Raw genomic sequence first — 20,287 nt, 5'->3', positions numbered from 1 at the left:
TCGGCCAAACTGAGCAATTGGGGGAGAAGGGCCTTTTTAACCTGCGTGTCGTGATCTCGTTTGGTGTGGGGGGGGGATAAATTTATGCACGATTACACACGATAGCGCACGCACACAGCCGGTTTGGGTTCCGTGTTAGTTTGTGTGTGTGCTCACCCTGGGGTCATTGATGCCGGTGATGCGCTCCTCAGGCCGGTCCAACACTAGGAAGGCTGCCAGATTGGCTGTGTAGGATGCCACAATGATCATGGCAAATCCAGCCCACACCATACCTAAGATTCTTGCTGAAAAGCTCCGGGGTGCTCCTACAAACACAATCACAAACACAAACATAGTCACTCAGTTAACAGCAGCCAATTTCAATATTCACTTGAATAGGTAGTCTACAAAGATCCTATTGAATTACTATATACTGTATGTTTCTATTAATAAATTACAATATTTTATACAGTATATAATTCTATGAGGTAGTCTGCATCTGAAGTGAAAACCTATTCCTATATACACTTGGTGCTATCTAGGGATTAGGGTACCATTTTAGACACATACATAGACTTAGGCCAGTGGATATTTACCTTCTCCTATCCCGGAGTTCAAAAGGACCCCCCAAGAGAACCACATGGCGGAGGATAAGGTGAGGGCATCCTCTTCTTCTTCTTCGCTATTCACTTTAAACCTTCCAAATGGGCTGCGGAGCACACAAGACACATGTGAGCTCAGGTCTCTTTCAAGACACCAAACCTCCAACCTTTCCCACTGGATACAAACTGGTTGAATCAATGTTGTTTCCACGTAATTTCAACAAGACAATATTTTTCCTTCTGAACACAATGTGGAAAACTGATTGGATATGCAAAAAGTAATCAACATAAATCCAATGACAAGATTCAAATCTTTGTTGAATTTACTTTGAACTGACGGTACAGAGTCAATGTGCAGGGGCACCGTTGTCGAGGTAATTGAGGTAATATGTACATGTAGGTAGAGTGGGGGGCAATGCAAATAGTCTGGGTAGTCATTTGATTATATGTTCAAGAGTCTTATGGTTTGGGGGTAGAAGCTGTTTAGAAGCCTCTTGGACCTAGACTTGTGTTGGAGGAAATTATAGTTGAAATGATTAATTATGTATACATTTTTATTAGAACCATTAAAACCTGTTAAAGATAGGGCTGTCTGCTGCCCCCTTTGGAGTAATTGCGTGCCCATATTAAACAGAAAAGAAATCTATCAAAAATTGCTAATATATGCATATAAAAAATATTATTGAATAGAAAACACTCTAAAGTTTCTAAAACCATTGAAATTATGTCTGTATGTAAAGCAGAACTCTCAGGGCAGTCATTCTCCCAAACTCTCTCTTGTCATCATAAAAGTTGGCCCAACTTTGACGTCATCACCCCCACCCTTCCCAAGCGCCTACAGACCTGGGAACAGTTTCTATGTCTTCAGCGCGATGTCTGCTTTCAATGGGGCTTCTCATTGTGAGAATAGCGCGCTCACGAGAGTTTTGGCGGCCCGAAACCTTTCGGTCACGCGAAAAAAAAGGTCACATTCATGCGCGCTCTTCTTCAGTGTTCTCTGTTTTCCAAGAATGATTGAACGGCACGTGTGTTTCTGTTCTTCCTGAGAATTGTTGTGCACCTTTATAACATGCTAAAGCTTGGTTATGAACATAGTTTGACAAGTTTAGTCAACATATAATATGTAAATTCGACGTTTTGGTGCGCATCCACTAGACTTTTGGCTGCATTTCAACCGAAATATGCCGTGTTTGATAACCGAAAGACACAGACTTCACAACTAAACGATGTTTTTGGTGAGTATAATTCCTTCCAGGTCTTCTGATGGAAGAACAGCAAAGGTAAGGGAATATTTATGTGTTAAATTTGGGTTTCTGTGGACTCCAAGATAGAGGAGCCATCATGCTAATTTCTGAGCGCCGACTCATATTATAGCCTAGTGAACGAATTCTGTAACGTTAAAAATAAATGTAACACAGCGATTGCATTTAGAAGAAGTGTATCTTTCTATATATATGTAGAACATGCATATTTAGTTAAAGTTTATGATGTGTATTGCTTGTTATCTGACGTTATCTGCCAGGGCTATCGTCATTTCTCCGGACATTTGAGTAGCATTTTTTGAACAATGCGTAATTGTAAACAGAGATTTATGGATATATATAGCATATTATTGAAAAAAACATAAATGTACTGTGTAACATGTTATATTACTGTCATCTGATGAAGATTTCAAAAGGTTAGTGATTTATTTTTCTTTTAATCCTGCGTTTGTTGATTGCATATTTTGTTCAACTTGGCTATGCAAATTAGCTGTGTCTTTGGTGGTGGTTTGACATAAATATGTGCTATGTTTTCGCCGTAAAAAAACATTTTAGAAATCTGACTTGCTGGGTAGATAAACAAGGTGTTTATCTTTCATTTAAGCTATTGGACTTGTTAATGTGTGGAGGTTAAATATTTTTAAGAATATTTTTTGCGTTCCATGCGCCACATTCCAGCTGAGGGTGTTAGGGAAAGTTCCCAAGTGGGGATCAACATCCACAAAAGGCTATTAGTTTTAATACTATTATGTTATGGTATGAAATGTATGGATTTTTGGTTAAACTAGGACCGAAAATGTAGGTAAAACAAATTAATTGTCTGTACCTTGCGGGAAAGGGAGAAGGAGGGCTATATATTTTTTTCTGACAGATAAGAATGTTCTTTGATTTTCCATTAGTGGAGGTCTTTTAGACAGATTGGAATGTTTGCTTTATGAGGGGAGTAGGAGACAATCTCCAGACCTGAAGACACTGTGCTATTGTGTAGATCGGAGAGAGTGTGAGAAACTGATGATGTCATTTTTATCTTCTCTTTAAAATACCTGTTCTTTGTATTTTGGGGCAGTACTCATCAATAATAAATGCTGAACTTGTTTTTAAGACTGGTCTCGATCTATTTCATGCAAAAATGATAAACTTACAACTTATTATGAAATAGATAGAGTATGAATTTGGTTTTGGCTACAAAACATATAGGAATTTAGAATTCGTCTAACAATTGGTCCTTCGATCCAAGATCTAAATACCCCTCCCTGTTATCTGGAGGTAGTACGCTGAAAATCGTGCACGGACGAGAGTTTGACTTGTTTTATTTACTAAAGACCTGACCTCTGAATTGAGGTTAAAATTCAGGCCTGCGTATTATCACGGAGTACAGGGAAGGTGACTAGATACAACGAACATTGCTTTCCCAGTCGGCAATAAGGTCAGTAATCTTTATTCTTGATTAAGAGGGAATGACTTAAATTATCATAGGATGGATTTAAGTTGTTCTCAGATTGAAAGTCAACTCTACAAATAGGCTATGCTTGGAGCGACATTTTAGTTCAAAGTCTTATAGGAACAGCAACTTACTGTATATTCCATACCTTAAGGGAACTTTTTGACAATCACCGTATGGTTAGTGAGAAAGTCCATATTGGAACTGTACGGTCCCTTACTAGACGTCCGAAAACATTTTTAAAATTCGGGGATGGCGTCGGGCCGAGCGGCAGGGCCAGACCTACCGGGAAGTCATCAAATGAACTTTGTCGGACATTCGGTTTTCGTTTTATAAAATAATCAAATTTTGGTCCATTTTTCCGCTATGCCGGAAGATCCCACAAGAGGGCATAAGCAATCATATTGCTATTGGACAAAACATCCCGAATCACGACGGGCCATATCTCGAAAACTGAAAATATTTCGAAGCCGAAACTTGGTGAGCGTAGGTTTGGCATAATGGGCAGATGGCCCCGAACAAGATGGCGTCTAGGCCTCAACGGTTTTTGAGTTATGGCCATATTTCTGGGATTAAAGGTCCAAAATGAAAATAGAGAAATGATTTTTTCACTTCACGTCAAAGTCAAGGAGCCTCCGGTGTCAATAAAAAAAAATCAGCCATTTATCTATCGTCATTTAAGAGAAATCGTACGATGACCAGATTGTGATGTTCAGATATAGGTGTTTTTTTTTCAACGGTTACAGATCCAGTTGCAGGGTGTTCATACGAATATTTTTAAAGTGTGCTGCGGAGCTCTGCGACATTTCTGTGATTTTCTATGATTTTCTGAAATAACACACACTTACTAAACCCTCCGTAAATAACTCAGTTCTTAACGTAAAGACTTAAAACTCAGGATTCTGTAAAGGCATACCCCAATGAGGATATGAGTTTATTTATAGCTTCCTGTGCCAACAGGAAGTGCCTTAAATGGTGTCATAGTGGCTGTATCCAAGGGTTAAAAAGGTCAGATCTTTTCAAAACTTCATATGTGATTAGGCAACCCTCCTGAACTGTAAAATCACTCATTTCTCCCAACAGATGTCAAAGAAAAGCTCTCACACACACACACAGCAAGGATGGAGTGACAAAGCACGGTGTTTAAAGACACAGAGAGCAGGCAATGGCATAAACATAATCCCAAGGCCGTGCCGAGTTCAACGAGATATCCCGCTTGACCGTAGCTCGCTCGGTCTAAGCGCAGCGACCATGAGAAAAATAGGCCCACAATGAAGCCTGCACCACAATGTCATTTGATTTTGGGTGACAGAGGCGGAACCGTTAGGTTTAGAAAGACAATTCAACCACAGGACTGTTCCTAAGGTCCTCCCGATCTGTGCAAGCCTAACCTTGACCGTGTGACATTAACCCTTCACAGTTAAAAGAAGGTGTTTACATAAAAACAGTGTGCATTGACTTCTCTCCCCATAGGAATACATTGCCTGCTCCCCTAAATACAACCTGGAGTCTATATGGGTTATGAATGCTGTATGAACCTGTCTTCTATGACATTCCATCAGACCACTGTGAGGTCTACCTGTGTCGATTCTAAGCTTCCTGGAGCAACCGGAAGTGGTTAAATTGACCCAAAAGGTATTTGGATGTACATCACCTCCAAAGGTGGAAATGACTCTGCATTATTCAACCCTGTGTAGATCAGTCAATTCTCAACTTAAAGACTTAAAACTCAGGATTCTGTAGGTTTCTATGTCAATCAAGACATGTGTGTATTTATAGCTTCCTGTGCCAACCGGAAGTGCCATAATTGGTGTCTCAGGGGCTGTTTGGAAGGGTTAAAAAAATCAGATCTGTCCAAAACTTCATATGTGTGATTAGACAACCCCCATGAACTGTAAATCAGTCATTTTTCTCATAAAAATTCAAAGGAAAAATAAATCACACAGATACACACATTGGATGGAGGGACATATTGGGGTGTGTAGAGACTGACAGTGCCTCCAATAGTTAGCTTTGTTCGAGCTAAAAAAGAACTGTCAGACCTAGAGTTCCGAAACTTTAGAATCCTGTTCTAGACCTCAGGTCGATAGTGCGTGGTGAGTTACGGCGCTCTAGAAGGTTCTTGGACCGAGAAACAGCGTCGAACATTTGCAATGACTTCAATTCATTTTGACCATTACGAAAATGGCGACATTTAGAAATGTCCCAGAGACACAAGACTAGGTGCATTGTGACCGTCTCGGCCCATAGAGACAGAACCCAACATCTCTGTCCGATAGCTCATTCAAGGACCCCGTAGCAAGGCATGGAAAAAAGTGGATTTTCAGCACCAATTAGGCTTTTACTCTGACACCAAATGACCTATCGAGCCGAAACTCGGGATTCGGGGTCGCCTCACATAGGACTACACATAATGTCCGAACTGGCCCCGCAGCTAGAAAGTAACTATGTGTTTTATGTTTTTTTTATGTTTTGTACCGAAGGCGTTGTGAATTTTGGGCCAGCTCTGAAGTATGTTATACTTGGCTCCTAAACGAGTTGGGAAAAGTGGGTTTGGTGTCAGTTTGTATCAGTTTGGTGTCAGAATGATATCAAATTGACTGATGGACGGTGACTTGCAGGTGACTCTTGTCCATTTGCAATATGCTTAAGCGGTGAGGTATCATCACCAAAAGCGACATTCTGAAATCAACCCTAACGAGCGATGGAGAGGTACCAGTATCACTGCCCAGCCATCCCGAGGTCATCGGGCCAGTCAATTTGGCATTCCTGCATGATTTTTATAGCATGACAAATTGGTGATGGTGACTGCCCAGTTAACCATATGGCAAATGCACAGTGACTTTGAAAGAGTGAGAAAACATTACCAAATGGACATTCTGAAATCAACCCTAACGAGCGATGGAGAGGTACCAGAATCACTGCCGAGCCATCCCGAGTTCATCGGGCCAGTCAATTTGGCATTCCTGCACGAATTTTCAGTGACTTTGCAAAAGTGAGAAAACATTTGCAATATGTTTTAACAGTGAGGTACCATCACCAAAAGCGACATTCTGAAATCAACCCAAACGAGCGATGGAGAGGTACCAGAATCACTGCCCAGCCATCCCGAGGTCATCGGGCCAGTCAATTTGGCATTCCAGCATGATTTTTATGGCATTACAAATTGGTGATGGTGACTGCCCAGTTAACCATATGGCAAAAGCACAGTGACTTTGAAAGAGTGAGAAAACATTACCAAATGGACATTCTGGAATCAACCCTAACGAGCGATGGAGAGGTACCAGAATCACTGCCAAGCCATCCCGAGTTCATCGGGCCAGTCAATTTGGCATTCCTGCATGATTTTTATAGCATGACAAATTGGTGATGGTGAATGCCCAGTTAACCATATGGCAAATGCACAGTGACTTTGCAAAAGTGAGACAACATTTGCAATATGTTTTAACAGTGAGGTACCATCACCAAAAGTGACATTCTGAAATCAACCCAAACGAGCGATGGAGAGGTACCAGAATCACTGCCCAGCCATCCCGAGTTCATCGGTTCAGTCAATTTGGCATTCCTGCATGATTTTTATAGCATGACAAATTGGTGATGGTGACTGCCCAGTTAACCATATGGCAAATGCACAGTGACTTTGCAAAAGTGAGAAAACATAAACAAATGGACATGATGAAATCAACACCACGAGTGATTGAAAGGAACAACAATCACTACCCGGCCATCCCGAGTTCATCAGGCCAGTCAATTTTGCATTTCTGAAGGATTTTTGAGCATGTCAAATTTCTTATGACATTTGGCCCCCACAAAACATATGCCTTATGCACAAGTAAAAACAATAATGATAATAAAATTGGACAAAAGTATATTCATACAGTTCTTACACATGTGTAATTGACAAAAAAAGCGAAAGAATTTCGAAAAACGGTCCAGAAAGCACTTTTTTAAGGGGTGATAAGTTTTTGACAAAAAAATCAATTTTTTCAAAATTTGGCTTTTGGATGTTGACTTGGAGTCCAATATCAATATGAAAAACCACGGTGGAGCGCACACGCCACCTGTTGGATTTTTGAAGTGTTACAACTGGCAATAGCCATATGGCATTTGAAGTAAACTTTGCTCAACGCCGATTTGGGTGGTATTGACCAATGTGTACATGGTTTGTACTATGCCAATAATTTGCCATTCATTTTTGTCCACTACGGGGGTGAATTCCCTTACTACAGTGATCACTGTATATGAGTGAAAACTAGTGTCAGATCGAGCGATGAATGGACGGGGGGTCTTTCCCGGTTTTCAGTAGTCTGTGTTCTTGATAGTGAAAAGTGATTGTGTGGTTGAGGATCTGGGGAAGAAACGGAACAGGTGATTTTATACCATCAGCTTTCAAGAATAGACACTGCATGATTGGTTTTGGGACTGGCCTCGGTCCACTTGTTTTTTCTGTCAACTTTACAAGTAGGCTATGTTTGGAGTGACATAGCTCAAGTCAAAAGACCTATAGGAACAGTGATTACTGTATACGGGGGAGTTAAATGTCAGATTGAACAATGTATCCAATGGAAAGACAGAACAAGTGACCCCATAGATATATAGTTCTTGATAATAGACACTGCAGGTTAGTGGTCTTTATTTAGATTATGGGGAACAATTGAGTTGCTTTCCGTTGGTCATTTTCAATCAACTCTACAGATTAAGCTATATTTGGGGCAACATTTTAGTTCAAAGTCTTATAGGAACAGCGATTTACTGTATATTCCTACAGTGATCACTGTATACGAGTGAAAACTAATGTCAGATTGAATGACAAGTGGACAGAGACTCTTGAGCCTCTGTATATTTGTCCTCAGTCAACCTTACAAGTAAGCTGATTTGGAGCGACAATTTTAGCAGAAGTTCTATAGGAACAGTAATGTATTGTATACGGGTGAGACTTAATGTCAGACTTTAGTAGATGAGGATTCCAATAAAGAGATATTAACCATAAGGTGTTAAATATTGGAATTACTAGGCGTGAGTAGATAAGGATTCCAATGAAGAGACACACACATAGTCAGACAGAAAAGCACTAAAAGTAATTAAGTAACGGTAAATTGCTAATTCGTAGAAAGACACGCACATAGGATTTAAAATTAAATAGAGAAAGGCATAGATAAGTGATCAAATACCATAGCTACTAAGTAACGGTAAGGAGTAAGAATGGGTGGAAATGCCTCAAAAGAAGCCCCGGAACTAACGGGAGACGAGCGTTATATGGAACAGAAAGACAAGAGAAACATCGATTGCGGTCTAAGTTGGAGAAAGAAATACGATTTTGATGGCCATCTAAATGTAGAAAAGCTGGAATCCCTTATAAAACAGATACATATGGAATGTGGAAATAATGTGAAAAAGCAGAAAAAACAGGGGTTATACACAGCCAGAGTTTGGTTTTCGGAAGCAAAAAAGAGAATTGGACACGCAGGAAAAAAGGTTAAATCTGACAAGACTCGAGAAGACAAACTATATCTTCCTCGATTATACCAACAATACAGAGACAATCCAGTCGACGAAATAGTGGTTATAAGAACACTCCCTGCAAACGTCGTTAACAAGGTTATAATTTGACTGTGGGGAAAGTCAGAGGCGACAATCAGGTAAAGAAAAATAAGGGTCAGATACAAAGAGAGCGAGATTAATGAGAATCATAGCTGGAGTAATGTTTGTACTATTAAAATTGGGCTAGGATTCTTCTGGGAATTGCCGATAGTGACGTGTTGGGGTTTTACTTATAAATCGGGTTTATTTGCGGAGATTCTTAGTCCTTTCCCATAGCATTGGTGGTTCAGTGATAGAAATCTTGCCTGCAACGCAGGAGGCCTGGGTTCCATTCCCAGTCATTGCGCTGACTGAATTCTGAGGTTTTGATTGTAAATAATCTATTTGTATGTTTTGCCTGGAAAATTATGGTCGATAGTAAGAACGAAGCGAATTTTGATGCAAGACGATGTCTGTTCATTAAAGGATCTGTTGGGAATAATATATTGGGAATAGAGTCGTAATTAAAATGTTAAATCAAAGAGGGGACAGTTTTGGAGGAAATTATAGTTGAAATTATTAATTATGTATACATTTCTTTTAGAACCATTAAGTTTTAATACTATTATGTTATGGTATGAAATGTGTGGGTTCTTGGTTAAACTAGGACTGGAAATGTAGATAAAACAAATTAATTGTCTGTACCTTGCTGGTTTAAGGGAGAAGGAAGGCCTCTTTTAGACAGATTGGAATGTTTGCTTTATGAGGGGAGTAGAAGACAATCTCCAGACCTGAAGACACTGCGCTATTGTGTGGATCGGAGAGAGTGTGAGAAACTGATGACGTCATTTTTATCTTCCTTTTAAATTGTAATGTTCTTTGTATTTTAGGTTAGTACTCTCTTGAATTAAACGCTGTTACCTGACTTTTAAGACTGGTCTCGATCTATTTCATGCAAAAATGATAAACTTACAACTTATTATGAAATAGATAGAGTGTGAATTTGGTTTTGGCTACAAAACATATAGGAATTTAGAATTCCTCTATCAATTGGTCCTTCGAAGCCAGGATCTAAAAATCTGTCTCTGCCATCTGGAGGTCGTCTGCCAGAAAAAAATTGTGCACGTAATTTAAAGACCTGGCCCCGGAATGGAGGTTAAAAACAGGCCGGTATACACTACAGATGGCAGATATGGTGACAGATTCAAACGAACACTGCTTTTCCCAGTCGGCAACAGGTCAGTAGAATTAATTCTCGATTCTGGGGGATTTGAGTTCTTTGATTGGTGTTCTAAAATTTTCAGAATTTATCAATAAGGGGAGCTTTACTATTCTCACAGGGTTTTGTATAACCGATATACACTGGGTTTTGTATAACCGATATACAATGAAGCAGATTCGAAATAACCTGTGGTAATGTGCACTACCGTAAATAAAATAAACTTAATCATGAGAGGCACACCCGCCCGAGATTAAGACCGGATATTAAATAGGTACTGGGGGATAGGACGGTGATCTTGTACAAATACTGGGCGTGGGGAGACAGCAAGGGAATGCGCAAGATAACTGGATTGGTCATTTGAATAGTGGTGGCAGTATTGATCATCGTTCCGATTCAACTAATACTACTGAAATATCCAAATAAGGAGGAGAGGGAACCTAAATCTAAAGAAATGAGATAAAAGCCATATCTATAGACAGGAAAGTTCCATGCGAGAGGGAAGTCTAACAATTAGTGGCGTGAGATAATGATTATTAGCGTTCTTTAAAAGCCCTCTGACACAACCGGAAAATAAGATATTAACTAGGGATTTACAAACCCTGGGCTTGTAGTTGTAAGGTAAGACCTAATATCTGATTCAAAAGTCAAAGCTATTGATAAGATTTCCATAAAAGAGACACACACATAGTCAGACAGAAAAGCACTAAAAGTAATTAAGTAACGGTAAATTGCTAATTCGTAGAAAGACATGCACATAGGATTTAAAATTAAATAGAGAAAGGCATAGATAAGTGATCAAATACCATAGCTACTAAGTAACGGTAAGGAGTATTACCACCCAAGTATGTGAATCCCGCTGAAGCCGAGGGAGGTATAATGGAGTTAGAGAAGGGAATAAAGTCGAGAAAAGTGGATAAGGTGAGTCAAAAGAAAAATACAAGATGTTTTAATTGTAACGAAATTGGACATTTCGCCCGGGAGTCAGATACAAAGAGAGCGAGATTAATGAGAATCATAGCTGGAGTAAAGTTTGTACTATTATTCTTCTGGGAATTGCCGATAGTGACGTGTTGTGATTTTACTTATAAATTGGATTTATTATTTTATGCATAGAATCTTAGTTTTTTCCCATAGCATTGGTGGTTCAGTGGTAGAAATCTCGACCCAAAATACTGTTGCTGCAGACAGCCAACAATTATCTACAATTCATTGAAAATCGTTGCGAATTGAGTCGAGGTTGAGCACTTGTTGATGACATCACTCACGAGGCACTTTTGTCGCCACGGACTGGGGGTAACGGAGAAAATTGTTCATGTCTTTTAGAAGGAAAATGCGTGCATTATTGTTTGGAATCACTTTTCAGAAGGTGATAAACACTGCCTTGAAGGGTTTTGTATGACCTATGACCTTCTGATGACTTTCCGTTGTGGCTTGATCACCCGCATTGGAAAGCCATTTGGATAATGAAATTTATGGTCATTTGTAATACTGCTTTCAAAATAATTTGTGTAATTGGTAAATATGTTTCTTAGCCATATTTGTAATTTGGACCACTGTGAAGGGCATTGCTTTTAACTAAGGGTATGCTGCTTTTAGTATGTTTTCCTATGACCATAGGGGTTAAATCATTTTTCTTTGTGGAGTTTTTTTCAGTTTAGTGATTTTAGTTTGATTAGGTTAGTTGAAATTTTGTTTTACATTTCTTTTCAGTTTTGTTTTACATTACTCTCATACGGAGAGATGTGTGTAAAACATGGGGGGTTGGTCAACTGTGCCATTAAAATTGTTAATACTTTTGTGGTATCAGGTTGATTGAAGAGGTCTACACCATGTAAATTGTAGTAATTTAGATTAAGAATGCATTGAGATACTGATCTGTATTATAATCATGATTAAAAAAGTTAATAGTAGAATTATGGGATAATTATACTGAATGTAAGTAAATCTACTAATATTGATGTGTGTTAAATTGAGGTTTTTACTTTGAGTTTATTTATTTTTATTTCACCTTTATTTAACCAGGTAGGCAAGTTGAGAACAAGTTCTCATTTACAATTGCGACCTGGCCAAGATAAAGCAAAGCAGTTCGACACATACAACGACACAGAGTTACACATGGAGTAAAACAAACATACAGTCAATAATACAGTATAAACAAGTCTATATACGATGTGAGCAAATGAGGTGAGATAAGGGAGGTAAAGGCAAAAAAAGGCCATGGTGGCAAAGTAAATACAATATAGCAAGTAAAACACTGGAATGGTAGATTTGCAATGGAAGAATGTGCAAAGTAGAAATAAAAATAATGGGGTGCAAAGGAGCAAAATTAATTAATTAAATACAGTAGGGAAAGAGGTAGTTGTTTGGGCTAAAATATAGGTGGGCTATGTACAGGTGCAGTAATCTGTGAGCTGCTCTGACAGTTGGTGCTTAAAACCTCTTGAAACTCCCCATCCCGGATCCGGGATTGTGACTAAGCCTCAGGCTCATTAGCATAACGCAACGTTAACGATTTCTGAAAATCGCAAATAAAATTAAAATAATGCATTTGCTCTCAAGCTTAGCCTTTTCTTAACAACACTGTCATCTCAGATTTTCAAAATATGCTTTTGAACCATAGAAATTGACTAATTTGTGTAAGAGTATGCAAAGCTAGCATAGCATTTTGTGTAGCATGTAGCACGCAACATTTTCACAAAAGCCAGATAACCAAATAAATAAAATCATTTACCTTTGAAGAGCTTCTGATGTTTTCAATGAGGAGACTCCCAGCCACATACCAAATGCGCAGTGTTTCCTGAAAGCGTCTGTGTGTAGGAGAAATCGTTCCGTTTTCTACATTGCGCCTGGCTACCGAAACGAACCGAAAATGCAGTCACCTACAACGTGAAACTTTTTCCGGATTAACTACATAATATCGACCGAAACATGGCAAACGTTGTTTGGAATCAATCCTCAAGGTGTTTTTTCACATATCTCTTCATTGACATGCAGTTCATGGAAGCTTGCTTCTCTCTCTGTGCCCCATGGAAAAATACTGGCAGGTGACTTTTGCGCACCAATTTCGGCGCAGGACACCGGGCGGACACGTGGTAAATGTGGTCTCTTATGGTCAATCTTCCAACGATCTGCCTACAAATACGTCACAATGCTGCAGACACCTTGGGGAAACGACAGAAAGGGCAGACTCATTCCTCTTGCGTTCACAGCCATATAAGGAGATCATGAAAGACAGAGCCTCAAAAATCCTTGTCATTTCCTGGATGCCAAGTCATCTTGGTTTTGCCTGAAGCTCACGTTAAAGGGCACGCACAGAGAAGATATTTGTATTTCTGGACACGTCAGAGTGTTTTCTTTCGAACAGTAGCAATTATATGCATAGTCGAGCATCTTTTTGTGACAAAATATCTTGTTTAAAACGGGAACGTTTTTCTTCCAAAAATGAAATAGCGCCACCATAAGTGTAAGAGGTTAAAGCTAGTGAGGGAGATAAGTGTTTCCAGTTTCAGTGCTTTTTGTAGTTCGTTCCAGTCTTTGGCAGCAGAGAACTGGAAGGAGAGGCGGCCAAAGAAAGAATTGGTTTTGGGGGTGACTAGAGAGATATACCTGCTGGAGCGTGTGCTACAGGTGGGAGATGCTATGGTGACCAGCGAGCCGAGATAAGGGGGGACTTTACCTAGCAGGGTCTTGTAGATGACATGGAGCCAGTGGGTTTGGCGACGAGTATGAAGCGAGGGCCAGCCAACGAGAGTGTACAGGTCGCAATGGTGGGTAGTATATGGGGCTTTGGTGACAAAACGGATTGCACTGTGATAGACTGCATCCAATTTGTTGAGTAGGGTATTGGAGGCTATTTTGTAAATGACATTGCCAAAGTCGAGGATTGGTAGGATGGTCAGTTTTACAAGGGTATGTTTGGCAGCATGAGTGAAGGATGCTTTGTTGTGAAATAGGAAGCCAATTCTAGATTTAACTTTGGATTGGAGATATTTGAGTGATAAGACTAATTTAAATCACTGATGAATACTATTCTAAATATTGGTGGGATAAATAGTTGGGTTGTTACTTATGATTTGGAATTCGGTATTTGGTATTTGGTATTCCACACTTTGCAACATATATGACTTTGTTTGATTATTAGGAGTTTTTTTTAAATAGTATTAAATTTAACAGGAATATAGGACATCTGTGATGATTTAGGATTAAGATAGAATAAATGAGAAACTGTTTGTTAACCTCTTGAAACTCCGGGGGCGCTATATCATTTTTGGATAAAAAGACGTGCCCGTTTTAAAGCGCAATATTTTGTCACAAAAAGATGCTCGACTATGCATATAATTGGTAGCTTTGGAAAGAAAACACTCTGACGTTTCCAGAACTGCAAAGATATTTTCTGTGCGTGCCCTAGAACGTGAGCTACAGGCAAAACCAAGATGAAACGGCATCCAGGAAATGAGCAGGATTTTTGAGGCTCCGTTTTCCATTGTCTCCTTATATGGCTGTGAATGCGAGAGGAATGAGTCTGCCCTTTCTGTCATTTCCCCAAGGTGTCTGCAGCATTGTGACGTATTTGTAGGCATATCATTGGAAGATTGACCATAAGAGACCACATTTACCAGGTGTCCGCCCGGTGTCCTGCGCCGAAATTGGTGCGCAAACCTCAGCTGCAAGTATTTTTCCATGGAATTCAGAGAAGAAAGCAGGCTTCCACGAACGATATATCAATGAAGAGATATGTGAAAAAACACCTTGAGGATTGATTCCAAACAACGTTTGCCATGTTTCGGTCGATATTATGGAGTTAATTCGGAAAAAGTTTGACGTTGTTGGTGACTGAATTTTCGGTTCGTTTCGGTAGCCAAATGTGATGTACAAAACGGAGCGATTTCTCCTACACAAAGATGCTTTCAGGAAAAACTGAACATTTGCTATGTAACTGAGAGTCTCCTCATTGAAAACATCCAAAGCTCTTCAAAGGTAAATTATTTTATTTATTTGGTTATCTGGTTTTTGTGAAAATGTTGCGTGCTAAAAATGCTAAGCTAGCTTAGCATACTCTTACACAAATTAGTGAATAGCTATGGTTCAAAAGCATATTTTGAAAATCTGAGATGACAGTGTTGTTAAGAAAAGGCTAAGCTTTAGAGCAGGCGCATTATTTTCATTTTATTTGCGATTTTCAGAAATCGTTAACGTTGCGTTATGCTAATGAGCCTGAGGCTTTATTCACGATCCCGGATCCGGGATGGGGAGTTTCAAGAGGTTTAACCAAACCTGTATGTCCAAGATTTTATGCACCACAGGTGAATTACAGGTGGAGTCATTCAATCCAGTCCCTGAGGCCTGTTGGGGGGACCATACCAAGGACTTCTGGTGACAGCTAGTAGAAAGAACTACCCAGATTCATATCGCACTGCGGGAGGGTAAGACACAGTGACACCTCGAACAATAACAGAGTTTGAGAGGAGAACTGGAATTAACAGAATTCTGGGGGCCATCTCTCGAATGAAAAATACCTTACCTGTCCTTTCCTCACTGTTGTTGTTAACAGAAGTGAAGATGTGTCTGCCTCTTGCTAAGTGATGTGTTCTCGGGGAGAGGGTGGGGCTTCACATGGAAGCGGTTCGTCTGAGCTGTCTTATCGTGGGTGACATATTCCTAATACAGCATGTCCTACTTGAGTATGCGGAGAGTGTTAATTTGACCCATGGTTTAGACGATGAGGATTTTGTTCCAAAATAAGCATGAGATCCCTAGATCTGGGTAGACAGGAAGTTAGAGTAGAGGTTGGGAAGGATCTCGCAATGGAGTTCTATGTAGACCAAAATGGAGTCTCTAACTACATGGCAGTCTAGGACTCTGAGCCATTATGGCATATATCGGTGCAGGTTTCCATATTGATCGTGGACACAGATCATAGCTCATTTGGAGAGAGAGGGCTATATGAATCTACTCACCCAGTATGGAAGGAGGTGGAGTATAGTGAAGGTGAGAGTTCTTGATTGTAATTGGAAGAGAGGGATGCATTGCATAAAGATACGCCTCACCATTTAACTTCTTGAAACTCCCCATCCCGGATCCGGGTTTGTGACTAAAGCCTCAGGCTCATTAGCATAACGCAACGTTAACGATTTCTGAAAATCGCAAATAAAATGAAAATAATGCGTCTGCTCTCAAGCTTAGCCTTTTCTTAACAACACTGTCATCTCAGATTTTCAAAATATGCTTTTGAACCATAGAAACGACAGAAAGGGCAGACTCATTCCTCTTGCGTTCACAGCCATATAAGGAGATCATGAAAGACAGAGCCTCAAAAATCCTTGTCATTTCCTGGATGCCAAGTCATCTTGGTTTTGCCTGAAGCTCACGTTAAAGGGCACGCACAGAGAAGATATTTGTATTTCTGGACACGTGCCTGAGTGTTTTCTTTCGAACAGTATCAATTATATGCATAGTCGAGCATCTTTTTGTGACAAAATATCTTGTTTAAAACGGGAACGTTTTTCATCCAAAAATGAAATAGCGCCCCCATAGATGTAAGAGGTTAAACAGTAATGAAGGAGAATCTAGGGTTGTGGTATGATGGATATGACCAGTTCTTGGTCGACACCCTAGTACGGTTCTGGGTAGAGGAGTTTAGGCCGGTATGGTAAAGCTGTTCACGAAAGCAGGAATGCCAGATAATGACAGTTGTATTGATTTGCACAATTTGAATCCCCAGGTTCCTCCCTTCACAGTGACCGGAGGAGATTATTACCGTTTGGCCCGGTACAGTACTCTTGGGAAATGATGTCAGGGCAAGGTTTTACCGACAGATTGGACAGGATTATGCTCCATTGCAATGCCTTTCACACTCATTCAACACCAAGACATGAAGTATAGCCAAATGGGAGAAAAGAGCTTTTCCGTCCAGGTCTCTTATTGACTAAGTATACTTTGATGACATTGGGGTTCCAATGGGGGTGCCAGATGAGTCAAAGCAAGAAATCAGATCCTAGCAGGATTAGAGTTAAGCATTTCCGGGGAGGTGGTCTACTCTCAATAAGAACGTGGACTGGATTAATTATATTTATGATAATCAACAGCGCTTTAACAAGTATACCAGAGATGCTATTAAAGGTTTTGCAGAACAGACTGAAGCAACCAGTTGGATGGCTTGGCAGAATAGAATTGATTTAGATATGTTAATGGCTGAAAAGAGAGAAGTATGCGTGATTATCAGGACCATGTTTGTGCTTACATCCCAAGTAACACAGCTCCGGACGAATCAGTGCCCGAAGCCTCAGCTGGTTTGACAACCCTGGTTCGCAGTTTGGAAGAAAACTCTGGGGTGGATACTTCTCCGAATAATTGGTTTGATAGTACGTTTGGAAAATGGAAAATTGTCATGATCACTGTGTTATAGTCTACATTCACCTGTGTGACTGTTTTAGTTTTATGTGGCTGTTGTCTAATACCCTGTGTACGAGGCCTTGTTTCCAGAACGCTAGAGAAAATGATGACTCAGCAGATGATGAGATATGGGCAATCCTAAGCTCTGAGCAGTGGAATACAAAATACATGGCTTGGACGTAATAGAAGAATCCGGATCCTTTCACTCGCGAGGAGACCATATTTGATGTTTAGGAAATTTAGATGTTTTCTTGTTTCAATGTATAGACTGTTTTTTCATGAAGATTAAAGGAAAATCCTGATAAGTAGAATTAAGATTCTGATGTTGGGTTAAAAACAGTTGGTGTTAAGGTCAGATTTGATTAATGATGGGTGAAGAGTCTGATAAACATTTATAATAATGTTGGTTATAAGTCTATTCGTATGATAAATCTGATAAACCTTTATAATAAGGTTAGTTATAAGTTTATTCATATTTTTATTTTTTATGTTTGATAAAACTAGATGTAGATTTGAATGTATAATATTTAATCAAAGGGAGGATTTGTTGGAGGAAATGATAGTTGAAATGATTAATTATGTATACATTTTTATTAGAACCATTAAGTTTTAATACTATTATGTTATGGTATGAAATGTATGGATTTTTGGTTATACTAGGACCGAAAATGTAGGTAAAACAAATTAATTGTCTGTACCTTGCGGGAAAGGGAGAAGGAGTGCTATATATTTTTTCTGACAGATAAGAATGTTCTTTGATGTTCCATTAGTGGAGGTCTTTTAGACAGATTGGAATGTTTGCTTTATGAGGGGAGTAGGAGACAATCTCCAGACCTGAAGACACTGCGCTATTGTGTGGATCGGAGAGAGTGTGAGAAACTGATGATGTCATTTTTATCTTCTCTTTAAAATACCTGTTCTTTGTATTTTGGGGCAGTACTCATCAAGAATAAATGCTGAACTTGTTTTTAAGACTGGTCTCGATCTATTTCATGCAAAAATGATAATCTTACAACTTATTATGAAATAGATAGAGTGTGAATTTGGTTTTGGCTACAAAACATATAGGAATTTAGAATTCCTCGAACAACTTGGCACTCCGGTACTGCTTGCCGTGTGGTAGCAGAGAGAAAAGCCTATGACTAAGGTGGCTGGAGTCTTTGACAATTTTTAGTGCCTTCCTCTGACACCGCCTGGTATAGAGGTCCTGGATGGCAGGAAGCTTGGCCCCGGTGATGTACTGGGACGTATGTACTACCCTCGGAGGCCGAGCAGTTGCCATACTAAGCAGTGGTGCAACCTGTCAGGATGCTCTTGATGGTGCAGATGTAAAACCTTTTAAGGATCTGAGGACCATTGCAAAATCTTTTCAGTCTCCTGAGGGGGAATAGGTTTTGTCGTACCCTCTTCACGACTGTCTTGATGTGCTTGGACCATGTTAGTTTGTTGGTGTGGACGCCAAGGAACTTGAAGCTCTCAACCTGTTCCGTCACTGAGAATGGGGGCATGCTCGGTTCTCATTGTCCTGTTGTCCACAATGATATCCTTTGTCTTGATCACATTGAGGGAGAGGTTGTTTTCCTGGCACCACACAGTCAAGTCTCTGACCTCCTCCCTGTAGGCTGTCTCATCATTGTTGGTGATCAGGCCTACAATTGTTGTGTCATCGGCAAATTTAATGATGGTGTTGGAGTCGTGCCTGGCCATGCAGTCATGAGGGAACAGGGAGTACAGGAGGGGACTGAGCACGCACCTCTGAGGGGACCCGTGTTGAGGATAAGTGTGGCGAATGTTCTTACCTACCCTTACCACATGGGGTGGCCCGTCAGGAAGTCCAGGATCCAGTTGCAGAGGTAGGTGTTTAGTCCAGGGGTCCTTAGCTTAGTGATGAGCTTTGAGGGCACTATGGTGTTGAATGCTGAGCTGTAGTCAATTAATAGCATTCTAACATAGGTGTTCCTTTTGTCCAGGTGGGAAAGGGAAGTGTGGAGTGCAATCGAGATTGCATCCTCTGTGGATCTGTTCAGGCGGTATGCAAATTGCAGTGGGTCTAGGGTTTCTGGGATAATGGTGTTGATATGAGCCATGACCAGCCTTTCAAAGCATTTCATGGCTCCTGACGTGAGTGCTACGGGTCGGTAGTCATTTAGGCAGGTTACCTTAGTGTTCTTTGGCACAGGATGGTCTGCTTGAAACATGTTCGTATTACAGACTCAGACAGGGAGAGGTTGAAAATGTTAGTGAAGACACTTGCCAGTTGGTCCGCGCATGCTCGGAGAACACGTCCCGGTTATCCGTCTGTGAATGTTGACCTGTTTAAAGGTCTTACTCACACGGCTGCGGAGAGCGTGATCACACTGTCGGCCGGACCAGCTGATGCTCTCATATATGTTTCATTGTTATTTGCCTCGAAGTGAGCATAGAAGTTATTTAGCTTGTCTGGTAGGCTCATGTCACTGGGCAGCTCTCAGCTGTGCTTCCCTTTGTAGTCTGTAACAGATTGCAAGCTCTGCCACATCCGACGAGGGTCAGAGACGTTGAGCTGACGTCTGTCCCCAGTGGGATGTCAGTTCAGTTCTTTATTTCACGTGCCTGCGTTGTGTTATGTTTCACTTGCCACAGACATAAACAATTATTACAGCTGTTCATTACAAATGCATGGGGAACCTGTGGCATAGGAAAGTTATGGGGAATTTCCTGATCCTATGTGGCTCAATTGGTTAAGTATGGCACTTGCAACGCTAGGATCATGTGTTTAATTCCCGCTGGGGCCACCCATATGAAAATGTATGCATGACTGTAAGTAGCATTTTATAAAAGTGGCTGCTAAAAGGCCTATATTATTATTAATGTGATCAGGTTATTACTG

General features: G+C 40.3%; 1 protein-coding gene across 4 annotated transcripts in view; it reads right to left on the bottom strand.

Annotated features, from left to right (window-relative positions):
- grin1b (glutamate receptor, ionotropic, N-methyl D-aspartate 1b) overlaps positions 1-20,287 on the bottom strand; it is a 79,360-nt gene that overhangs the window by 18,097 nt on the left and 40,976 nt on the right. For all 4 annotated transcript variants that reach the window (XM_064974173.1, XM_064974157.1, XM_064974164.1 and 1 more), the window contains 2 exons: positions 576-688; positions 157-305 (listed from right to left, as the gene is read on the bottom strand). In XM_064974173.1, the coding sequence (XP_064830245.1) occupies positions 157-305; positions 576-688 (262 nt within the window). The remainder of the gene's footprint in view (positions 1-156; positions 306-575; positions 689-20,287) is intronic.

This window comes from Oncorhynchus masou, chromosome 1 (assembly GCF_036934945.1).
Source record: "Oncorhynchus masou masou isolate Uvic2021 chromosome 1, UVic_Omas_1.1, whole genome shotgun sequence".
NCBI lineage: Eukaryota > Metazoa > Chordata > Actinopteri > Salmoniformes > Salmonidae > Oncorhynchus > Oncorhynchus masou.
The sequence above is the reverse complement of the archived record's forward strand: the minus strand, read 5'-3'. Positions and strand labels throughout refer to the sequence as shown.